This window comes from Seriola dumerili, unplaced genomic scaffold, assembly GCF_002260705.1.
Source record: "Seriola dumerili isolate Sdu_G_001 unplaced genomic scaffold, Sdu_1.0 BDQW01000002.1, whole genome shotgun sequence".
NCBI lineage: Eukaryota > Metazoa > Chordata > Actinopteri > Carangiformes > Carangidae > Seriola > Seriola dumerili.
This window is the reverse complement of record NW_019174257.1, coordinates 7,462,512-7,485,116: the sequence shown is the minus strand read 5'-3', so window position 1 is coordinate 7,485,116 and position 22,605 is coordinate 7,462,512. Positions and strand designations below refer to the sequence as shown.

At 41.5% G+C, this 22,605-nt stretch overlaps 1 protein-coding gene across 1 annotated transcript in view; it reads right to left on the bottom strand.

Moving 5' to 3' along the window:
• LOC111229918 (serine/threonine-protein kinase Nek7) overlaps positions 1-22,605 on the bottom strand; it is a 62,342-nt gene that overhangs the window by 27,415 nt on the left and 12,322 nt on the right. The window contains exons 2-5 of the mRNA XM_022756469.1: positions 13,747-13,834; positions 5,800-5,940; positions 4,642-4,704; positions 809-919 (exon numbers count right to left, since the gene is read on the bottom strand). Coding sequence (XP_022612190.1) covers positions 809-919; positions 4,642-4,704; positions 5,800-5,940; positions 13,747-13,806 — 375 coding nt within the window. The 5' untranslated portion in view covers positions 13,807-13,834. The remainder of the gene's footprint in view (positions 1-808; positions 920-4,641; positions 4,705-5,799; positions 5,941-13,746; positions 13,835-22,605) is intronic.

Here is a 22,605-nt window from a genome sequence, read left to right as displayed (position 1 = left end):
CCTTTCACAGTCAAGGCACTTCACCACAGAGTACTGGGATTAAAGAAGGTTGCAGGAGGCCTTATATTATTGGGTTTTTGGTTTCATTGCGGAATGGATGATTCAGACTGACTCAGTGTCCAGGTAGTCAAAATCCTGCAACAACCACAAACCACAGACCCCCTGCCACCATTCCTTCAGTTACAAAAGGCCACGTCAGCAGCTTGTTGCTTCCATAATAGCATTACTTTCTGATAATAAGTGTGAGACAGGATGTTAGACCTGCCAGCATATTTGTCAGATATGGTTGTCATGTATTAAAATCAGTTATCTAATTATTCAACATCATATTAAAGTATTTTAAATTGGGTGGACTATTGCCAATCCAGGAGACTACATTTTTTGTGATCACTAAATCTGATTGCTGACTGGGTGTGAACATGTTGAGTATTAAAGTGAAGTGGTGTTAAGACAGGGTAAGTAAGGAAGTACATTTGCATAGATCACAAACAAATTCATTTCCACAAAAATAATTAGGGTCTTGTTAATAATTTGCACTTTCATTTATGCTCAAAGTTTTAAAATTTTTACAACTGCACATACAATCTGTAAAACCAAAGTTGGCCCCAGAATTTCCCCTTATAGTAGAATAAAATCTGATAAGCCAAATTATGGTATATTTTCATTTTTTTCATCTGTGTCCTTAAAGCCTGTTTTGGTTGAGTGTTACTCAAAGTTTTTCATAACCACACAAACAAATCAACAGCTCTTTGGGCTGCTTGAACAAGAGAGTGAGCTAGCAGGGCAGCTGTTGTGCTGAATTCCTTACCTTGATCATTCGTGAGAGGTCCCCAGCATCCGCTAACTCCAGGACTATGTTTAGCTCATTGTCCTCAATAAAAGATGCATGGTACTTTATCACATTGGGGTGGTTCAATTGCTGTGGGAGAAAAGAATATATGAGAGATAAAGAAAAAGCACAAGACATGTTGGTGACACTTGTCAAATTAAGAGTATCCTTGGTCACGCTACCTAACCCAAGAGTGAAAATCCTTCCTTGTGGAAGCTATAGACTATAGATATACAATCTATATCAAAAAAACCTACCAGCTGATAAATAACAAAATTAATGTCATGAGTTCTGCCATCAAATATACTTTCACCACCAATTAAAATAAAACAGTTGAATCCATATTTGCCATCCATATTTGGTAAGTGTGGACCTAATGAGACGGTTTTGTCCTCAAGTGTGACAAAGCTGGGTGACATGTCACAACAACCCCTCTGTCTGTGATGACAACAACCCATGTGTGAGACAAACACACCCACACGCACGCACACACACGCCTGACAGTCTGACATGACTGGCAGTCAGAAAAACAAGCATCCCAGGCTCATCTTTGGCTGAGATTCCTTCCTGTTGGCTGGTCAATAAGGCAGGAACAGCATTCCCTGTAGTAAGCAAAAAGTCTCTATCCATCCAGAGCAACAAGAGAAAAGGGGGAGGGAGGGAGGCGCAATGAAGGGAAAGAAACAAATGACACAGTGACACAGACAAGTAAAAGGAATGATGGAGACAGGGCAGGGTGAATAGGTAGGGAAAGAGAACAAAGGTGAGAAGGGGAAAAAAAGAGCAGGAGAGGGATAAGGTGAACAGAGTTAGAGAAAGGGGGGAGGGAAAAGGCAGAGAAATAGTGATATGTGGAGAGCTGGAGACATGGAGCTGTGTGGCGTGGCGATGTTGGGGGGGGGCTGTGATGCAAGCAGACGGAGCAGTGTGACAGGCGTCCTCCACTCGGCTCCGCTCTGCTTTCTCTGCTGTGATTAAAGAAATGTTCATGCTCTGGATGATGCAGAGAAGAGGGAAAAGGAGAGCACAGTACAGTACACTACGCTACACTACACTCTCCACTCCATCTCTGCATCCCTCCACAATCCTCTTTTTCATTCGTTCTCTCTTTCCCTTTCTCATGTCTCCATCTTTCCTTCACCCTGCCTTGCCCTCTCTTGCCAAATGTATTTTTGGCTGAGAGTGGCAGTTCTACACGGCTCCACACTGTAGCACAGCCAGGGAGTGATGACAAGTCCCCTCCTCCACCCATCCCAACCCACTCCACTTCCACAACTTGAACCTCAGGCGGAGGATACAGAGAAATGAAGAGATATGTTCACATGCAGATGTTTATGTAAATGATGGATGGGAGCCTACTGCAATACAACAATCACTCATTGGGAAATATCACATAGAGTCTTGCTTGATTATGTAATTACACATGCTGGCTGATACCCACCAGTGTGTGTAATCACTTAGTCATGCAAGACTATGTGGTGTATTTGGTGAGCTGGTGATGTGTTGCAAGGAAGAACAACACACTGACTAATTCAATCTGATGACACAAATTTAACCAGGATAATAAATTAGTTTATAGTGTAATGATAAAGCAGCTGAAGAAATGGGAACAATGGCTGAAAACTGAGGAAGATGCAGTAAAATCAGCTTCCGATGCCCATCACCAGCAGAAATGAATGCCTTGTGTTGCATGACATATTCATACTTTTCAATGCACTGAGTAAGAAAATGAGTAGATTCGTAATTTGGGGTTGTTTGTCAATTGGAAGAGAAACTAAATATATATTAAACTTGCAAAAGAAGTATATTGCTCATGAACAGACCTAAAGATTGTGAATTTATAGTGTGTGTATCAGGTTAAATGAAGCTGGTTGCTGCCAGTCCTCTGTCTTGTCAGTAAACCGCTGGTATAATCTAATCAGATGCAGAACCCAGACATGCACGCAGACACACACGCACCACACATTTCTGCACAACACATAACACAAAACACAGAGAAGCAAGCACACAGACATCATTACAGCTCTTCACTGCTAATTAGGGCAGATCATTAGTCTTCAGAATACAATCCAGTCTTGATAGTAACCACAAGCGAGAGGAATACACAGCTATGGGATTTCAAGAATGGTGAAACTAGCAGATTGGCAGGGAGCAGGCTATTTCTGCAACCAACATTCCTATCAGTGCAGATTTAGACAAAAGGACCGAGTGAGAAGTGAGATTCTCAAGTTGAAATCATCATGCCAGAAGAGGAAAATACAGATGAATGAGCAGACATAAACACAGACAGACAAACAAACAAATAGGCCGACTGTTGAAAGGCCATGACACTGTGTGTGTGTGTGTGTGTGTGTGTGTGTGTGTGTGTGTGTGTGTGTGTGTGTGTGTGTGTGGGTGTGCGTGTGTGTGTGTGTCCATGCACATGTATGTGTGTCATTCCAGTCGGTCCATGCCAGTGTGCCTCTCATTATTCTGATTTGGCTGTGTCTCCTGTTGGCCTGTCTAGTGGGGATAAGGCAGAAGGACTGTCTCTCTCTCATAGCCCTTTATTATTAGGCTGGCTGGGTAGCACAGGGCCAGGCATAACTTCCATGTTCACTAGCAATCAGTTTACAGGATGAAAAGAAGGGAACTAAAAGCTCTGAGGGGGGAAAAACAAGGAGAGGGAAAAGAAAAGGGATGGATGGAGCTACATAGCAACTGGGCAAATAAGGTATAGAAAGAAGAGATAGGTACAAGCAGAAGGGAAGGACACAAAAGAAAGGTATGGAGGAAGAGGATCCATATAGTGAGAGATGAAAAATGGAAACATAAGAGATGCATAAAGGAAATGAGAAATGTTGTCACCTGGCAGAGTGTGACATTTAACCCTACCCTGACCCCTCTTAGGAGGTCAGAGATATGGACCCAGGGGAACTCTGCTGTCTCGTGCCATCAAGTCAATGATCTGCTACTCAGATTACAGCTCTCTACAGGGTCTCGCCTGCATCTGAGTATTGTTGTCTTTGATTGGCCCAAAGAGCCCCAGGAGCTTTACTGAAGTGTTTGAGTGGCACAAATTAATTGGTTTTGTTTTCTTGTTCTCCCTAATGTGTACGTGTGAGCGTGCATATGTGCACAAACTGCCTGCAGTGCACACACACGCACACAGAGAGGCCGCATATATGGAGGGGAACACTACCAGGGATGCATGAATGCACACAATCAAACCGCAAACACACACAACTTTGACACATATCTACAATTTTGCAGACAGGGGGAAATATTGAAGCTGTCATTAGTTGTTCGTTAGTATTTGAGAGCAGCCCGGCTGACACACGTTTAAGGTAGTTTGATAAATGAAACCACTTCATTGGAAAATAAAAAAGTAAAAAAAGAATGAGGAAAGGGAGGAGGTAAAACATCAAGAGACACATGAGGGAGGCTGCTAAATTTCCATGCTGATGCTCTGTTGCCCAGCTTTAAACATTACAAAAAGATTAAAAAAACGATACTTTTGGCATAAAAAAAGAGTCAATGTGAGCCTGGGGGGATGTAACACTCCTGCACAATACACACGTACTGTACAGTCACACACACGTATTCATTCACTTTTTTTACTTGTGTTCACAAATACACAAACACCCTTCCGCATTCATAACCATGCAAGGCAGCATGCACACCCGTGCATGTGCCCACATACACACAACACACAAATCCAAGCTGTCTGGTGCAGATCAATTGTTTTCCTGTGGTGGAAGGTCTCAGCTGAGGCACCTTAAGAGAACAGAGCACAGCGCATGACGCCGTCTCACTCTTCTCTGGTTCTTTACCTTAAGGAGATCTATCTCTTTGATGCAATCTTGCCGAGCTTTGGCATCCATCAAGTCGAATATCTATCAAGAGATCAAAAGGGGGGAGAGAGAGAGAGAAAGAAAGAGAGAGGACAGAGAGGGGTGTTATGACATATTCAAGAAATGGGAAGATGGAGAGATGTAGAGAAAACAGGAAAAAAAACACTTAACAGAAAACATGGTTGCTGTTATCTAGAGGGTGGCGTTGGAGTGACTACAGGTGTTTCACATCTGAGTAACACGCACATATCACTGTGTAAGCTGTGTGTGGGGTGTGTGTATGTGGATACAAACTCAACTGGAGCAGCATACACTCCTAGTTTTGTGTATGTGTGTATAAGTCAGTGAATATTGCATGTACACATTCACCATGAGAACTGCAGTCACACTGTGAATGGAAATTAGCCTATTCACAGGCATACTGCACTTAATCACACAACAAAAAATACAATTAATGCATATTTTAAGTGCTTGCGTGTGGTAGTTCTGTGGTGGCGGTCCTCATTATCAGAGTGGTTAATAACAATTAGCAATCTTTAATTTAAAAAAACTGACAAAAAATATAAATCTCTTACTCTTTTCTTTAATTTTTCAGCATACTGACACATAGTTTATTTCAGACTCATGATGCTTTCTTTATGCTACAGCAGATTATCCGATCATTATTATCATCCGGCCAGCTGTGGCTCAGGAGGTAGAGCAGTTCGTCCACTAATTAGAAGGTCGGTGGTGGTTCAATCCCCGGCTTCTCCAGGCCGCATGTCGAAGTATTCTTGGGAAAGATACTGAACTCCACATTGCCCCTGATGTCAGTGTATAAGTTTGATGTATGAATGTGTGAGTGAATGGGTGAATGTGGCAAGTATTGTAAAGCGCTTTGAGTGGTCAGTAAGACTAGAAAAGCGCTATATAAGTACAAGTACATTTACCATTTACCATCCTGTCTGCACATGAGATACATTTCCCTGAGCTAAATTGCCTGTAATTGTTTGTGTTGGCCTTGTGACAGACTGAGGTTTTTGTTATCCATTCATGATGATAAAAAATCATTAGACACAAGAATAGTTTGACATTTCACTTCCGCTGAAAACGCTGGATGCACTTAGTATTCAAAGTGACTCATTTCCTGCGCCTTACTTGAACTTTCTTCAGGGCCACTGATGTGTTGTCTAGCAGGTACCTCGCCCGGTACACCTCACTGAACTGCCCACGACCAATCTTCTTCTCAATCTGGAAGTTAGCCAGTGAATTGTGGCCCATATCTGGCTGCAGTGGTTTCTGAAAGAAAAAAAAACAACAATTCTATAAACATCTACACACACACACATGTTCAAACTGCATATGCACACGCAGGATAGAAACAAAAAACAAATAATTTACAGACATTTTGTGCTAACCACGTTTTTGCCATTGAAGTGCAACTGCTCCACATTACTGAAAGAGCCAAAGGGTGAGGGCTGAAGGGTGTGGGTGAAACTGTGGTGAGGCCTAGCTTCTGTAGTTTGTTTTGCTGAGAGGCTGCTCTAGGCTTCTGATGATTTGACTGGCATTAGGCTGATGTGTCACGCTGTGAAAGGTCTTGAGGAATGTGTACAGATTTAACTGCAGCACCACATCACCTCACTAAAAGCTCATGGAGGAAAATACTTATTTTCTGTTATTTACATAGCTAACCAAAAAACACCTAGAGGTTTGCAAATGTTTTTCCTAATCAATTCAAGTGTAAACTTACAAGAAGTGAGTCAACAATTTACCTGATCTAACTTTTTACATGGAGTAGAACGGCATCACGCAGGGCCTGGCAGTGTCTTTTGGAGGTGGCTGCCATGCTGCCACCAGACATTAACTTTTGATTACTAGTTAGGAATCTTTTTTTTTTTTTTAATCAAATTTACTTTTATATCTGGAATGACAATGTTCCTATGTAATTAATTAAACCCTATACCTTACATCTGCTAGGCAGGCTAATAATTACCACTGGCTTAATGGGTGACACTCTGTGGCTCATATGGCACACTGACGTCCCTGAAGTAATCAAGGAGCAGTGACTTGGTTTTAAGTTCACAGGAATCCAGAGTCTTCTTGCTTTCTAGTACGCCAAGTTATATCACTGACCGTCTGGCATTAGACCACAGACTACAAGATTCCTCGCCACAGGATTGGCTGAGCAAGCTGAAACACTCACCGTCCAAAAAAAAAAAAAAAAACACTCAAAAATAAACCAGAATGAGCCCCTTGGATATGATGTGTGAAAAAAAGCACAGAGCAGGCTGCATGACCTTTCCAGCCTTTTGGTAAACTTGTACAAGGCGTTGGCGGGAGCAAACAGAAGGTGACAGATATCAGAATGCCACATGTCACCAGCGCTTCTGCCAGTGTAGCTGTGGGAGCAGCTCAGGGGCAAGAGACTTAGGACAGACGGAAGGAATACGAAGAGGGGGAGAAGGTCAAAAATTAATCTCCTAACCACTAAAACACACAAGAAGGGAGTGTCATCACACTTGTGCGCTCCACTTGTATTTCACAGTTTGACAGAGTTACCATGATCAGACCGGAGGCTATACAGGATTCCCTCAGCTGTCTACTCTCTACCAATGAAGACAATGAGATTATAATTCAGTGGACAATTAACAATTATACCCAACCAAAATACAGAGGAAGGAAACCACTGACACAAAATGTGAGAAAATTTAGAAAAATTTCCAAGAGCCCAAGGTGACATCTTCAAATTGCGAGTCAATAGGCCTAAAACCAAACATATTCAATTTAAAGTGATATAAAACAGAGAAAAGCAGCAAATTCTGTCAGAGTAGCAAATATTTATTTTTGTTTGATAAACACTGATTCATAATCAAGTGATTCCGAACAGGATTTTTCAAATAAGGCCGGGCCTGGGGCAGAGTAAGGAACCAATTTAAACATTTCATAGTTTTTTTAAGTTGACAGCCAAAAGAAGGGTGTGAGCCAATGAGATGCCCTGTCCAATTAACACTGCCGAGGTGTGTGCATTTTTCAGCATGACACCACCATCATCCTGAGCAGTCTGAGCGTCAATCTGACAGCAAGCATGACACTCTGCCCCACAACCCATTGTTCAATATTACTGAAGCTCTAAAGAACTGCTGTAGCCCTTTGGTAATAACTAAAACTAAAAGCTTATATATAACGTATTTTTCCACTGGAGATTTTACAATAATTTGAAGTTATATTAAAGAGATGGCAAATCCAAACCTACACAAATATCTGCAAGGTGTGTCACATTGAAAGAGTGGCCATATTGTGCGATGGTTTATGTTAATAATGTCCATCCTGAATTTGTGCAACGATGCAGGATGGACAGTTTGAGGCATATAGATCAGGAAGCGAGAGAGAGAGCGAGCGAGAGAGGACAAGAGGGCATTGCTTTCATTCGCTGCGTGGTAGCTTGACAAATGTTAGCATGAGCCTCTAAAGCGCTGTGACAACCGCCTGCTGAGAGCACAGTCTTGCTAATGTGTCCTGGCATGCCAGCCCCGTAATCACACATTTACATATGCAATGACCTACATTTGCATGTCAGATCGCACACTGTCCGGCATGATTAACAGTGGGCACCTCCCCGTGTGGAGTCGCCCTGGGTGGCAGCAGAGGCCGTGCGAGGGCGGAAGAGAGGGCTGGAGGGAGGGCGGCTTTTTTGGCAGCCAAGGGGCCGGGCTGCCAGGCAGGATTATGTCAGCCAGCGGCCCCGGCATTAGACACTTCATTAGAGCTAATCTGTTTAGCAGTGGGCAGTGTATGTAAACTTCACAGGCCATTTGCGGCACCTCTTCGCCCCCTGGCCTGGCCTTCAAAGGGCAGCCAGGCCACAGCTGACTGACAGGCCGTCTCATCTGCCGCACACGGGTGTCACACAATCAGGAGCTCCCAGCTGAAACACAAAGCCCTGACAAACACACACACACACACACGCACGCACGCACGCACGCACGCAGGCACGCGGCCACACACACACACACACACACACACACACACACACACACACACACACACACACACACACACACACACACACACACACACACACGCACAAGGGAAGTCACAGAGGAATGACCCTGAATGACGCAGGGTCAGTGTCTGAACAAAACTGGGAGGGTTATACAGATTACTTCTTGTAAGAATCTAAACCTGACTCTTCATGTGTATGTTAAATAAGCTGGCTGAGCAAAAACATAAAGGCCTAGTGGACTTTTCACAGGTCTTGTGTATCATGTTTATCTGAATGAGTAAAGCATGGCACAGATGTGTTTCATTCATCGGATGTCCATCATTTAGAAACAGAAGAAGAAAAACTGGGCATGTTAGGTAAAACCACCCAGTCAAGGCATTAAAAACAATTCTTCAGTAGACTTCAAAACAAAGCTGAATATTTACCTGAAATTAATTAATCACTTTATTTTACATTTATTCATTACAAACTTCTCTTATCAATGTCTGAAATCCACAAAAGAATTGCCAAAACTAAATCATTGAAAAATCCTTAGATTACTGTAATGACATGGGATCACATGTCAGAAGTGATAATTTACTCCAGGCATATACAATAAATAAAGGCTGAGACAACAAAACAATTAGTGATTATTACTCTCTTTTTAAATTATGATCTTCATAATACAGACTTCCTTCATCTTTTTCTCAACTTACATTTCTGTGTTTTGTTTTGTGCTTACTCTTTTCACTCACATCATTCTGGTTTGTGATGGCGACAAGCTGCAAAGGATGGAGATTTAGTGGCAGCCGTGCAAAGCATTATGGGTAACGTCTGTGAGGGACAGCATGTCTTGGGTATAAAGGTGACACACAACCGCCATGGGCAACTCACTAGCAGGGGGATTGAAAGAGAGAGGGGGAGAGGGAGAAGGAGGGAGAGAGAGAGAGGGAGAGAGAGAGAGAGAGAGAGAGAGAGAGAGAGAGAGAGGGAGAGGGAGCAAGAGACAGAGAGAGCAGATAGACAGCTCATCGGAGGAAGTGTGATACGGGCTGCCCGATAATGACACCATTGCCAAACACAACTGACAAGACACATGGAGAGTGGAAGAGGGAATGCAGAAGACAGGGAGAGGGAAAGAGGGTGAGAGGGGGGGAAGACAAGCAGCAGAGGGAAGAGGGTGTGATGTGACAGCCCAGCAGTGCCAACGGCTGCCACAGAAAGGCCAGCGGCGGCAGAGAGGTGCTGTCTCCCATGGAGAGAGACAGGGAGGGATGCAGAAACAGAGAGAGAAACTCGGGGCACGTCCACACAGAGCCAGCGAAATTTGAAAACGCATCTCTCCATTTTGGCAGGACTGTCCACATTGAACCAGCACCTGAAAACTGAGCTTTGAAAAAATGTGTGGATGGTAGAAATTAAATATCCAGTAGTAGAAAAATAAAGGAAATGAGGGGAGCACAAGAAGGGAAATGACAATTAACATGGGTCCGAGACCAGATATGAACTGGGGACATTGTGGTGCCCGGTTGGTACCTTTATCCCAAGGCCACCAGGGCGCCTGTGATCACTTATTTTAAATGTTAATATACACGATAGGGTTGTACAATATATGGTTCAGCATCATCATCAGTGTCACAAGAGCTAGCTCAAAGTTCAGTTCACACAGATTAAAATGCACTCATTCACATTCATAGTTCACAATCTTGAATTTGGAACTAAGGTCCAAGTCCCAAAAAATGAACTGGTTCACACTAATTTCTTCTGTTTTTTTAAATTAGCTGCTCTAAACTATTCTTTTTCAGTAGAACCTCCTCCTATCCATCCATCCCTAGCCCCCAGTCAATGCCACTTCCCAAACCAAATGGATTACTCTATATAATCAACTGCTCACAGACAGCTTTTGGAATCCCCTGGTCTGCACCAGTTCTAAATGAGCTGCTTGGCACCAGCCGAGGCGACCCACCAGGCCCCACACAAACGGTACCCACGCTCTCATTCACGTTCAGTGGTTGCAGACTAATAAGTTCGCTGTTCACCAAAACATGAACATGTTCAATGAAGTCGCTCATTTAGCTTGTTCATGCACAACACTACTTGTAATGTGAGCATGCATAGTCAAATCACAGGACGTGTAATGTCAAATAAGGCTAACTAAATCAAACACGTCTACACCTTTTTAGCTGCTTAATAAAAAAGGAAAACTCACTCAGTTCTCATTTTCCATGACTAATCTACAAGATATTCCATAATTTACTCAGAATAAAGGTCTTGGATACAGAGTTTGTTGCTATTGAGTGACATGCAGGCTCCCCACGCACAGCAAACCACCAATTACAGTCTGATCAGTTTATCAAACAACCAAAGCAGGCCACACCCCTGCTAGTCATCGACCGCAACCTGAAAATGAGCAAGGAACAGGACAAACACAGAAAAGAAAGATTTGGTTGCAAAAAAGAAAAGCAATGTCAGTTGTATATAATTAGTTCAGCAACAGAAAGGATGATGCTGACCAAAAAAACCGGCAGGCCTATTCAAGCCATGTGGTGAAAATCCCTGTATTAATTCATCTCACAATATATATCACAGAAAAAGCAGTGTAATAGCTGATCACACCATGCACAGGCTGCATTAAGCTGTGTTTAATGTTTATATTGTCAGATGAGTGTGATCATAAAGTATTGACTAATATTCAGTTAACAGTTAGTTAACAGTTAGCATTTATGACCAATGATTAAACACTATTTTCTGCTCATTGAGTTGTTGGACAACAAAAACTAAGAATTGTATAAAGAAGAACAAATATATTGTAAGTTTATCTGCATTAGAACCAACAACAAAGGTTTATCCTGCTGAGACCCAGCTAAATAACTGAGCTGTGTCTTTCTTATCGCTAACCAGATGTTGGCTGTGATGCAAAGTGTTGCTGTTTGCTGAGTGAAACAGAATGAGGAAGAAGAGATTTGTTTTGTTTCTCCTTTCTTATTTTTCAAGCGCTTTAGTACGGACGAGGATCTCCACCAATACGACCTCAGAGCTCTAGTATGGACATAAATTGTTTTCATATGTAAACGATGTTTACAAAATTAGTCGGATTACTGTGGCTGTAGTCTCCAAGAGAGACAGGGAGGGATACACGGAGAGGCAGAAACAGCAACTGGCAAGCAGGGGGGATCCCTCCCACCCTCACCAGTCACCAGCCCCCTTGAGCACGGCACCATGCAATATTCATCCTCAGCCAGTCAGCCACTGAGGCAGCCAGGCAGTCAAACCAGCAGGATTCACCCCAAAGGTGCTTCTCGTTCTTCTCCTCTCAATCTGCTCCACAACCGCACCGCCTTGTCTCAGCGCTTACAGACAGATCCGTGTCTGTCAAACTCTGCAGTGACGATCAAAATCTGATCTGAGGGGGCCTCCTCACCAACCCTCCCTCCCACTCACTCAAAGAGCAAATGCGCCATTAAAAATGCACATCTTACCAGCTCATCTCGTTTACCTAATGCATATGCATCATACCTCCGGGACCAAGAGAAATGATATTGCAAGCGATACAGAATATCCTTCATCACATATACAATTCAGATTTCTTCAGGAGGAGGCTGGTGGGTTTTTTTCCCCTGTGCTGCCAAGCAGACTGAACCTTGGGAAAGTGTGAAACAGATAGAGGACTTGTTGAAAGACACCCATCTGGATGCTGGCTAGACAGCCATCTACATATACTAACTGACTCTCTGTCTCCATCTCCCACTAAATGTGAAATCAGTTCAGACGTGCTCTGTGAGAGTGAAAAAACATGATGATGCCACATAGAAAGTTCACTGTGCTTCCAATATCCTAAGCACAAAAAGTAGGCCTGGAATTAACACTGATGTAAACTGCTAGAAATAGATTGAAAAACAGAGAGAGAAATCATTAAGCCTGAACAATAACACATAATCAACTGTTGGGAGATCAGCAGAAGATCTAGTGTCTTTGTGTGTATGCGTGGGGGTGTGCTGCCTAAGTCAAATTAATCATTAGAGCTTTTATCTGACTTTCTTCTGTGTGCAACCCAATTATCCTTAATTTTGCAATTACAAATCTTAGAATAAATTAACCCCCTTGGCAATTCCAGTGTTAATGTTGCAGTGCCCTTGCAAACGCAAGAAAAACAACAACTGAGAGCATAGGCCTATTTTTAGTGTTGTTTCTTTCTCAAAAAAAAAATTTACTCTGGGGCATATGGATGATCCTCTTTGTTTAAAGTTTATTCAATAGTTATGGAGGCAAAAACATCCTTCTGGAAAGAAATCAATGGGCCTGATGTTGGAGGGCGGTATTAAAATACAACAATGACCAGATCTGCACAGAGCAAACCTGAGTTGTATTGAACCAAGAGAAGCATGTGGGGAGGCCGGGCTGTGCCAGCCTCCAGAGCTCTGATCAATAGAAACAACTCAACATTCATCTACTGCTGTCTATCTCACACACTGGCTACAGTGGTCTGAAGGATGTTTGTACTGAAAAGCGCATCTTGACTGAAGCAGGGAAAAAAGGGGCAATTCAGAATATTTACAGTTTGAAAAGTGGTGGGAAGGTATGCTGACAATGAATGGATGAAGGGATATGTCATAAATTATGAAATACTTCCCCATGTCAATTAATCTACAGGAAAACAATATGTAACCCCACAGTCCTAATTAACTTTAACAAAATCACACAAAACTATATGGAAGGATAAAATCTGTCACGGCTGCAATAAAACATTTACTGAAAAAGAAACCCTTAGCAGCAAGGGTGGGCCACAAGAATAAAATATTTTATCATAGCATTTGTAGTTTTATATCAGAATCATGATGAAGTACATTTTAGAAATTAAATTGAGAAGCTAGTAATAGATTAATTCAGATGACTGGATCTTAAATATATGAAAAATCAATATACTTCATTACATTAAAGCAACTAGCATGTGAATCTAACACTGACTTGACTTATAGCAGAGATTTACCCCAGTTTCAAAGGTACTACTGAATATCAGGCAGCTGACAATTTTCGTTACCTCACTTTATATGTCATATTACTTCACAACACTAGTTTGCAGTTTGGATTGTGTTCATGTGTGTGTCTCTGTGTTGGGTTACCTGGGGTTGGAACACTGGCACAGCTGCTTGCTGTCCTTGTGGCTGTGTGTCCATATCCATGGTGTCAGGAGCTTGAGCCTTTACACCTCTGAGAAACAAACACAAAATCGAACTTCCAGTTAGCCGACTCAACGTTGACCATTAGACAAAACCCTAAAACATTCTACAATAACATTTCACAACAGAAAATATTGGCCTCAGTCAACTGGACAAATGTTTGTTGTTGTTCAGCACCAAACTATTGAGTGCTGGTTGCTGCCGCAGTGTCCAGTTTCAGCTGAACTGGATCCCATGTCATGCCTGTGGATTTGACACTCTTTGTCTGGGTCCCTCTCAAGTTGCAGCATGGCTCGGCTATGGCAGGGAGCTATATTAATCTGAACAAAGCAGAGATAATGCTGCTCTGTATTTCCTTGGCATTTCTCCAAGGAACCTTTCCTGGGAATTACTGGTTATACCGGCATTTAAGCCATTCCACTTCATTTTCTGTTTACTGAGAAAATATAGGCCACACAGAGGTGAGTGTGCTGGGTATGAGTGTATGCCATGGTGCTGTATAATTGCATGTTCTGGCATGTAGCCTAGAAGCAAGCTAATTGCATATGATACTCCACCAGCAGTTGCTTGGCTTATCACCACACTTAAAACAGACACTGCCATAATATGAAATGTTACCTGAATGAATAATTTACACAAATCTTTGAAAAAAAAGTATGATGCAAAAATTATTTTCACACATGCAATTAGCTTATGATTCTAGAGTCTCCTCTCAGCTCATGTATGTGGGAAGAACTCAGACTCTGACAGATGTTCCAGGATAATTTCCAGTGCACAATGTAATTCACATAATATGGTTACATAGTCTAACAATTAACACTAATTTACCCATAATTTACACACGATACAATGCATGCATAACACTAACCGTATGTCACCCACAAGCAAACACATATGTGAGCTGAGGTGTTTTCATGTATTCAACATTCAAAATTAAGTTAAAAAATGTGTGCATTAGTATTTGCTGTGTTGTTTGAGTGACTGTGTGTGTACGTGTGTGTGCAGATGAAGGGGTATACATGCATCTGCACACACGCTAGGTGCATGCGGAGAAAATGGAAATAGCTAATGCTGTGAAGCAATAACAAACAGAAGCTATCGACAGAGGTGGAGAAAAAAGTCCGGACCTTACTTGTTCAAAGTCAGTAAGGAGAGGGAAAAGAAATGACGAAGGACTAGTACCATATATGGCTAGTTTAGCCAATCCAGATTATAGTTAAGGAAATTATTGTTTCTGCTACTATACTGTTGCCTATTTGCAATGTCCTATTTACATTAATACTGTATGCACAAATGGACAAAGACACATTTAAGTTCCATAAAAAGGTAAAGGGACACGACACACTTCAGAGTGGGACATTTGCATGTTTTTTCCACTAGAGTGAAGGAGGTTTGTCTGCAGATCTGTCAGCCTGTCATCTGTATATTAGTAACAGCGTCTCCTTTCTGTCGCCTCAAACCTCCCCGGCCAATTAAAAATCCCCCGGTACAATGGAGAGGTGAATTGCAGTGAGGAGCTGTCTCGACCTGATGTCGTCAGTCCCATTCACTAAAGGTTAATAATGCTAATTAGACATCCGCAATAAATAAACAAATAAATGTTTGTGTGCGTTGGGGGCTTTCATATGTGTATGTAAGAAGACGCATATGTGTGCGTATGAGTGCACATGAGCAGGCAAGTATTGTGCTTATACTGTGGTTGTTTATTTTAGATTAGTTCAGCTTTTCTTTCAGGGGGTTCACTGGCCTTCATCTGAGCTTTGAAGATCATGAAAATAAGTGTTTGCACAACACTATTTCTCCTGGGATTGCACCGACTATATTGGGAATATTATTTCCTGAAATTTACATTAAAAGCTTGTTTCAAACAAGTTTAAATCAATTCAGATGTAAAAAGGGTTTACAAATAATAAGGATTTAAAAGCATCCACCACTGGAGGCAATAGAGGCAAACAAGAAAAACATTGTTAAATGTCCGATCCTGAATCTTTTGCTCCCCATTTTTGACTTTATAAACCTACCAAAGAAAAATAATTTTTGAAAGCCAACTATTGCCATGACTTTTATAAGGGCCTGGCTATGGTTAGGTTGCCTAAAATGTAACACTGACACCATACTCATGATGATTAGTTTTTGACTGTTTCCATGAAAACACCGCTTTAAGGATATATAAGGCTACCTAGTGTCCCATCCAGAGTTACCAATTTAAATACTTTTTTTACTGAGCAACAATAAAATCATTTCAACAGATAAGAAAACAAAAGAATGTTTTATAAAGCATATCTAGAGAAAGAGTTTGCACATACAGAAAAACATGTGGGAAGACTGAAAACAGTCCTCATAATTATAGAACATGTTGTTCACATGCTGACCTTAACAACTAATGGTATGAACAATGGTGGAGAAAAAAAGAAAAAAAAGAAAAAAAAAGACAGTTCCAGTGATAAAATAAATGATTGGTGCTTCAGAAGTCTGCTCTATTCACACAATCACCATAGCATTTTAAACATAATCACATTAATGTGGTTATTAGTTCACTTAATAAAAGTATAAAAGCATTATGGATGAAAAATAGTGTGAAGAAAATCAGTTTTCCTCACTAACATGCAGATCTATGAGCGGTGTCTTAGGCTTTTGGACCCCACTGCTGTTGTACAAAACTGTGAACACCACAAGCAGAGAGCACCATTATGATACTGATACAGTGTTTACCATGGTGATGGAATAATTTTAAACTGTAACAGGGGAAAACTGTTGTGTCAGTGTTTTACTAAAATGTAAAGATTGTGTAAATTATCAACTGTTATTTTAATACCAGTGATGATGATCAAATATTTATCATTGTAGTCAAATTAAATGAATAATAAAAGAAATAGCATTAAAATTTGTTTTACATGTTTTTTTTCATCCAGTCAGCACTTGAACAAGTAAGAAGTATGTTAATCCTTAAATTAAATGGGTAAAAACAGAAATCAGCATCCACGTGAATAAATAAATATGCACTTCAACCTTTAATATTTGTACCTTTGTTTTCTTTTGGTTTCAGGGCCTATTAAGACAATCTGAAAACATCCTGGATGTGCATGGGGAACTTAATAACAGGTGAAAATAGGGCTTATTAGACAGAGGTTGACTGGATGGCTGACCTACTGGGTGTTGTGGTATTTTGATTTTGGTGTCACAGGGGACTTACAAGTTATACACCCAGCCGACGAGCCTTCCTGTCTCCTGTTGTGATTCTTTGCACTTCAGCCTTGTGTTTTGTTAGATGGGGGCTGGCACCCTTACTCCTCTCCCTAACCCGCTATTGTTTCTGACTGTCTACGTGTCAAAATAACCAGGAGGCATCTGAGGTCCCTGACGTTCTTTCGCCTCCCACGTCCCACATTAACGAGATCAATTAAGACTGCCATGTTAGATTAACACACACCAACAAACTGCACAGCTAACGAAGCTAACTCAATCAAGTGGAGTAAACCAGGCAAAGTCACACTCTTATGGCTGCCACACAGTTTGAGTAATGTGCAACCAATCAAAACCAAAGCATTGTCCTAGTGATTGGAACAATGCAACAAACCGATGAAAACTAGAACTTTCATCATGTTAACCCTAAATCTCCCTGAATCACTCTCTCCACAAACCCCACTCCACTATTGTCCACCACTATCTCATTGTCTCTGTCCGACAAAAGATCCTGTCGTCATCACAGGAGGGAATTTTTGACTTCCAAAACATTTGGTTGGCACAAACAGCAGTGGAAACTCAAGGTACCAGTCTGCCTGTATTTCTGTCATTTGGATGAGAAATGGTGGCTGGCTGGCTGGCTGGCTGGCTGGCTAGGATTTTGGCAGCAGCGGGCAGCAGCAGCTAAAAGTTAAATCCCCTAACTATTCATAGATGCGTGTCGGAGACTAGTATGGAGCTTTGGTTTGAGACAGCTGCAAATATACAACAGGATAAACCTATGTTTGGTGTACGGGAGAGAATCAATACAGGCTAAATATGTGGACACACAACATGCAGATAGCGTGTACCTATAATCATAATGTATATAGAAAGTCTCAAGTTTTACCATTTAGACTAGATTTAGATGTTTTAGTGCCTCACAGCTATGAGGTGAAGATCTTAGACTCATACTATTATACTGTCAAACTTTGAAAGACATAATGTTGAACAAATGATCAACAACCACTCTTCCATTAAGTTAGGCTGGCAGGTATGAATATATAATTTTTTTAGCAGATAAAAACTGGGGAGATCGAGAGTATATTGGTGAGTGAGCTACCAAGAACCCCATTTATCTTTCAGACAAACTGATGGTTGTTTTTCTGTTGAGGAAAGAAAAAAAACTCTCCTATCCAGACCACCAACCACTCAGTGTAAACAAACAATATTTTCTCACTGTGTTCCATCTAATGTGAGACTCCAGTCCGACATTCTCACAGCAGGCCCAATCACACATAGGTAATTATATGATAGACGAGGGAAGGCAGAAACAGAGTGAGGCAGAGCAGGAGGAGGAAAGAAAAACAAGACTATTCAGCAATTTTCAGTGAACAGCCTTCTTTCTTCTTACACTTCCAGCACACACCAGATTTGTTGATTCTTTTTTTCTCTTGCTTGAGACATATCTCCATTCCTCACTTAATTCCTATCATACTCATCTCAAATCAGTTTTTTCCTGTGACACATGCTTAATTAACCACTGCACTGAGCAAAACTCTATGCCTTCTACTCAAATGGACAGAGTGGAGAGTCACTTTAAGCTACAGTTCCCCTGATTGCCTTGAAATACTGGCTGCAATCAAATGGGCACTCCAGCGATTAGCATTAGTATTGCACCTTCATAAAGTTGGTGAACTCACCTGATGACATCATCCAGAGCTCCCTCCAGAACCACAGAAGTTATTATACAACTGTTTTCACAGGCTGAGAACCACTCCTCATGACAAGTGAACTAAACTTGCCTGCACTTATTTTTCTCGTGATCTATACAATCAATTCATTTTAGAAAAAAAAAAAGAAATTTCTTATAATCAGGTCTGTTTTGGATAATTCTTGCTTGAGTAACAGGGTATTGTTCCTGCTTGTTGCAGTCAGGCTACGATGATCAGGGTCTCTATAGAGTTTGTTTCTGCAGAGCGAACTGTGCCAAACACACCACTGGTCAAAACATTTAGCCATATGTTTTTTTTAATGATTAATCTTCTGATTAACAGCAGTTTTTTTTTCTTCAAGATTTCATTCAACAGATGTACTACTAAACTTGCAATCTGCATTAACCATTCACTAGGAAAAGCAACTAACTGGTCAACCTGTTAATACAATATTTAATTTTCTATAGCTTGTTTATTAACCTCTTATGCAACAGAATAGTTCAATGTATCGTTTCCCACATCACTATGATGATAAGATTCGCTCAGTCTCAAAAAGTATGTACAAGTTGGCTTTTTGCAAACACAGTGGACAACAAGTCGTCCAGCTTTGATATGAAAGAGCATATCTTCAGTCAACTGGGGCAAAACTGAGTGGGAGTAGGGCACAGCAGGGATGAGGTAGGACAGAGTGAGACAGATGCAGAAATGAGAAAAATGCCAGGAGAGAGGGAAAAAAAGAAGCTTGTTAGCCCTGATGTGCTCCTGGTCATGTGAGAGACGGTGTGGAGCTGTGCACCAGAGAAGTTGGCACTGGCTTTAGCTCCTCTTTAATCCCCATTTCCTCCCTTCTGCATTATTCATTTAAAACAGGAGAAGAGGAAAAACAAAGAGCGGGAGCCGATTATAAAAAGGTGGATCAAGGCAAAGTGGGAGGAAGGGGGGATGAATGGGGAAGTGAAGGGGAAGGGTCCTGGAATTAAGCGGTCCAAAAAGAAGAGTGCTAAATCAGCTCCCGATCGAGGACAATAAATATGAACGCACACTGATGAGCTTCGGTCTAAGGGGGAGAGAAAAGAGAAGGGCAAGAAAGGGGGTGAAGAGTGGGGTTTGGGGGGGGGTAGTTAAAAAGGAAAGAGGAAAAATATAATGTGACACTATCCGGCCTGGGTGTAGGATGTGAGGGAATCAAAGGCACCTTTGAGAAGCCAGAAGATGACAGTAAAAGTGCTAGAAGAGTGGTGTCCATGATTACAAGAAGTGGAGAAATCTTTGAGTCTGTGCTCATGAAAGCCCACCCCAGGCCTCGTCTGAAACCCCTGCTTGACTAACACTGATGATACAGAAACAGAAAAAGCGGAAGAGAGAGAAAGAGAGCCACTAATGATGGAGGGGTCCGGATACTACAGAAGCAGTGCACTCTCCAATTCATTTTAATCACTATTCAAAATCATTAGCCCAAATGTGCGAGCACTCGTGTTCGTTGGACCAAGAGCCGAGAGAGAGGCAGAGAGTGGGAGAGGACCAATTACACCTCAGCATGTGAGCCAGTCTTTGAGGACTTTGAGTAAGACGGTACAAGACTTGATGGAATAGAAAATGAAGAGAGGAAACTTTATTGTCTCTCAATCTAAAAGAAAAAACACAACATGAAGATAAAGGAGAACGCTTTGAAAATAGGCTTTGCAAAGCCAGCCAAACACACTACAGAGTCAAACCATTTAGACTTTTCCGTTTCCACAAATCTGGCTACAAAAGCATAAAGTTAATCACGGAGCAAGTCACCATGAGAATATTACAGAATCTCAAATAGTCAGATAGACGACCCAAACAACAACAGGGACATCAAACAGGATTCATTATTCAACAGGCAGAACATGGCTGGATTAATGACCGGGTCTCTTCAGACTGCACAAAATATGTGCATGTCTAGTTTCTCAGTGTGTTGGAAGTTTAATGTACAAATCAATGTATCTGATCAAACTAAATGTGGCTTTTCAGGCTCTTCCAACTACAGCCAAAAAACTGGATTTTGTGAGGCCAATATAGATGTTAATGTTCTAAAAATTCTACTAATGGTGATGCTACTGTTGTATCTTGTATTGCAAAAAGAAAAAATAAGCAAACATTTTTGATTTGGATCACTTAAAATATCTACTGAGCAGGAAATTTTACAATTGAAAAAACATCATTTATAAATTATCTCATCCGGTAGTTTTCAAATGCATTTTCATGTTACATATTGGAAGACAGATACTAATATGCTGTACAACATATGCTGCAACTAACTAAAACCGGTTGATATAGGAGCCCAGTCTGCTTATCTGTCTAGTTCTACTTGCAACTCAGTGTTAAGGTATGTGCATAAATGTGTTTGTGAATTAGGTTTGTCATGACCAATTCACACAAGAAACAAGAAAAAAAGAAAAAGAATTATGTGATGCTTCTGCTCTGTACATATGTATACATATATGTAGATATTCCTGTATGCTTAACTCGCTCCCTAGTAAAGGAAACACAGCGAAATTATTTTTTTTAAAAAGGGAATTAAGACAAAGAAAACCGCTGAGGTCCACTGGGACACTACAAGGCCAGTGATCCATAATGCTGCTTGCTAACTATTTATAGCTCTTCTTTACATTTTTCACTTTCAGATTTTTATAGGCTAATGATTATTTCTCTCCAGAAGTAAATAGCCCAGCACAAATAGCTTGTGCTTCATGTGAGGCCTAAATTGATTTATTCCCCCAACAACCCAAATAAACTAGCACAGTGCTCTGCTCTGGTGTGTGTACATTTCACCTACTGCAGCCTCTATAAAACACATCTGCACTATCACCTGGCCTTCCATGAACCAGTAATCCCATTAACAACACTGGACTCTCCTCTGTCTTCATCTGTGTGCGTTTGCCTGCACATGCACACCTGCACATTTGTATCCCCTTCTATCTCAGTTTTCGTTTTGCATTCTCAGCCACTATGTATAGTAAAGACGTCCACCAATGAGAAAAGAACTCAAGCACATGCAGGTGTCAGCCACTCTCCTCTCGTCTCTCCATCTCTCTCACTCTTATCCTCCCCACCTCCTCCCCTTCATACTCCTCTGTGCTCTGTTGCTCCTGTGTGTTGTCAACACGAGCTGGCACGCGGCTAAAAGCCCAGGCCACCTCTCTGCTCTATTGTCCTGCCCACTCCACAGCGGCACTGACGACTCTCTTGTGGCAAGGGACCCTTTGTTGCCAGCCTGTCACTTCAGCAGGTGCCTTACAGCAAAAGGCAGGAGCCAGCCAGCCCGCACCGCTTCGTTAGTGCAGAGCACCGTTTGATGTGCTCATTTCATCAGCCGGAGACGGCAGCCAAGGAGGATGCTAATAATCACTTGAAAAACAAAAACATTCCACTCAAGCTTGTAAAAGATAAACTCCAATTTCAATGATAAAAGAAGAGCGAGACAGCCATGGTAACAGTCGAAAAAAAGACCACCAGCCACACTACCCCTCTCCCTTTTTTTTTTTTTTTAAGTTACCACCCCCCTTTTCCTAGGTGAAACCAATTCATACTGTCAATCACTGAGAATAAACAAGGTATACTGACAAATTGCTGACTGTGTAAGGAAAGACAAAACCGTGTGGGTAAAGTATGCAAAAACAGAGGTGCATTTAAGACAGCTGTGTGATCCCTTAGAAACCACCTTAGTGAGTGACGGAGCAGGCTGTGTGAAGGAGAGAACCCCCCAGGCGTGCAGCAGAGGGGACCCTGGGGGTTTGGCCTATGCTTGCACATCCTCACTAAATTCACACCCCTTCAAAATGCCATATCACCATCACACCTCAGTTAAAATAAAAACTGAATGCATAATAATATGTGAGAGAAAATCTAGAGCATTAATTTAGGCTGGCTGATCTAGCTGTAAGTTATGCCATAAGTT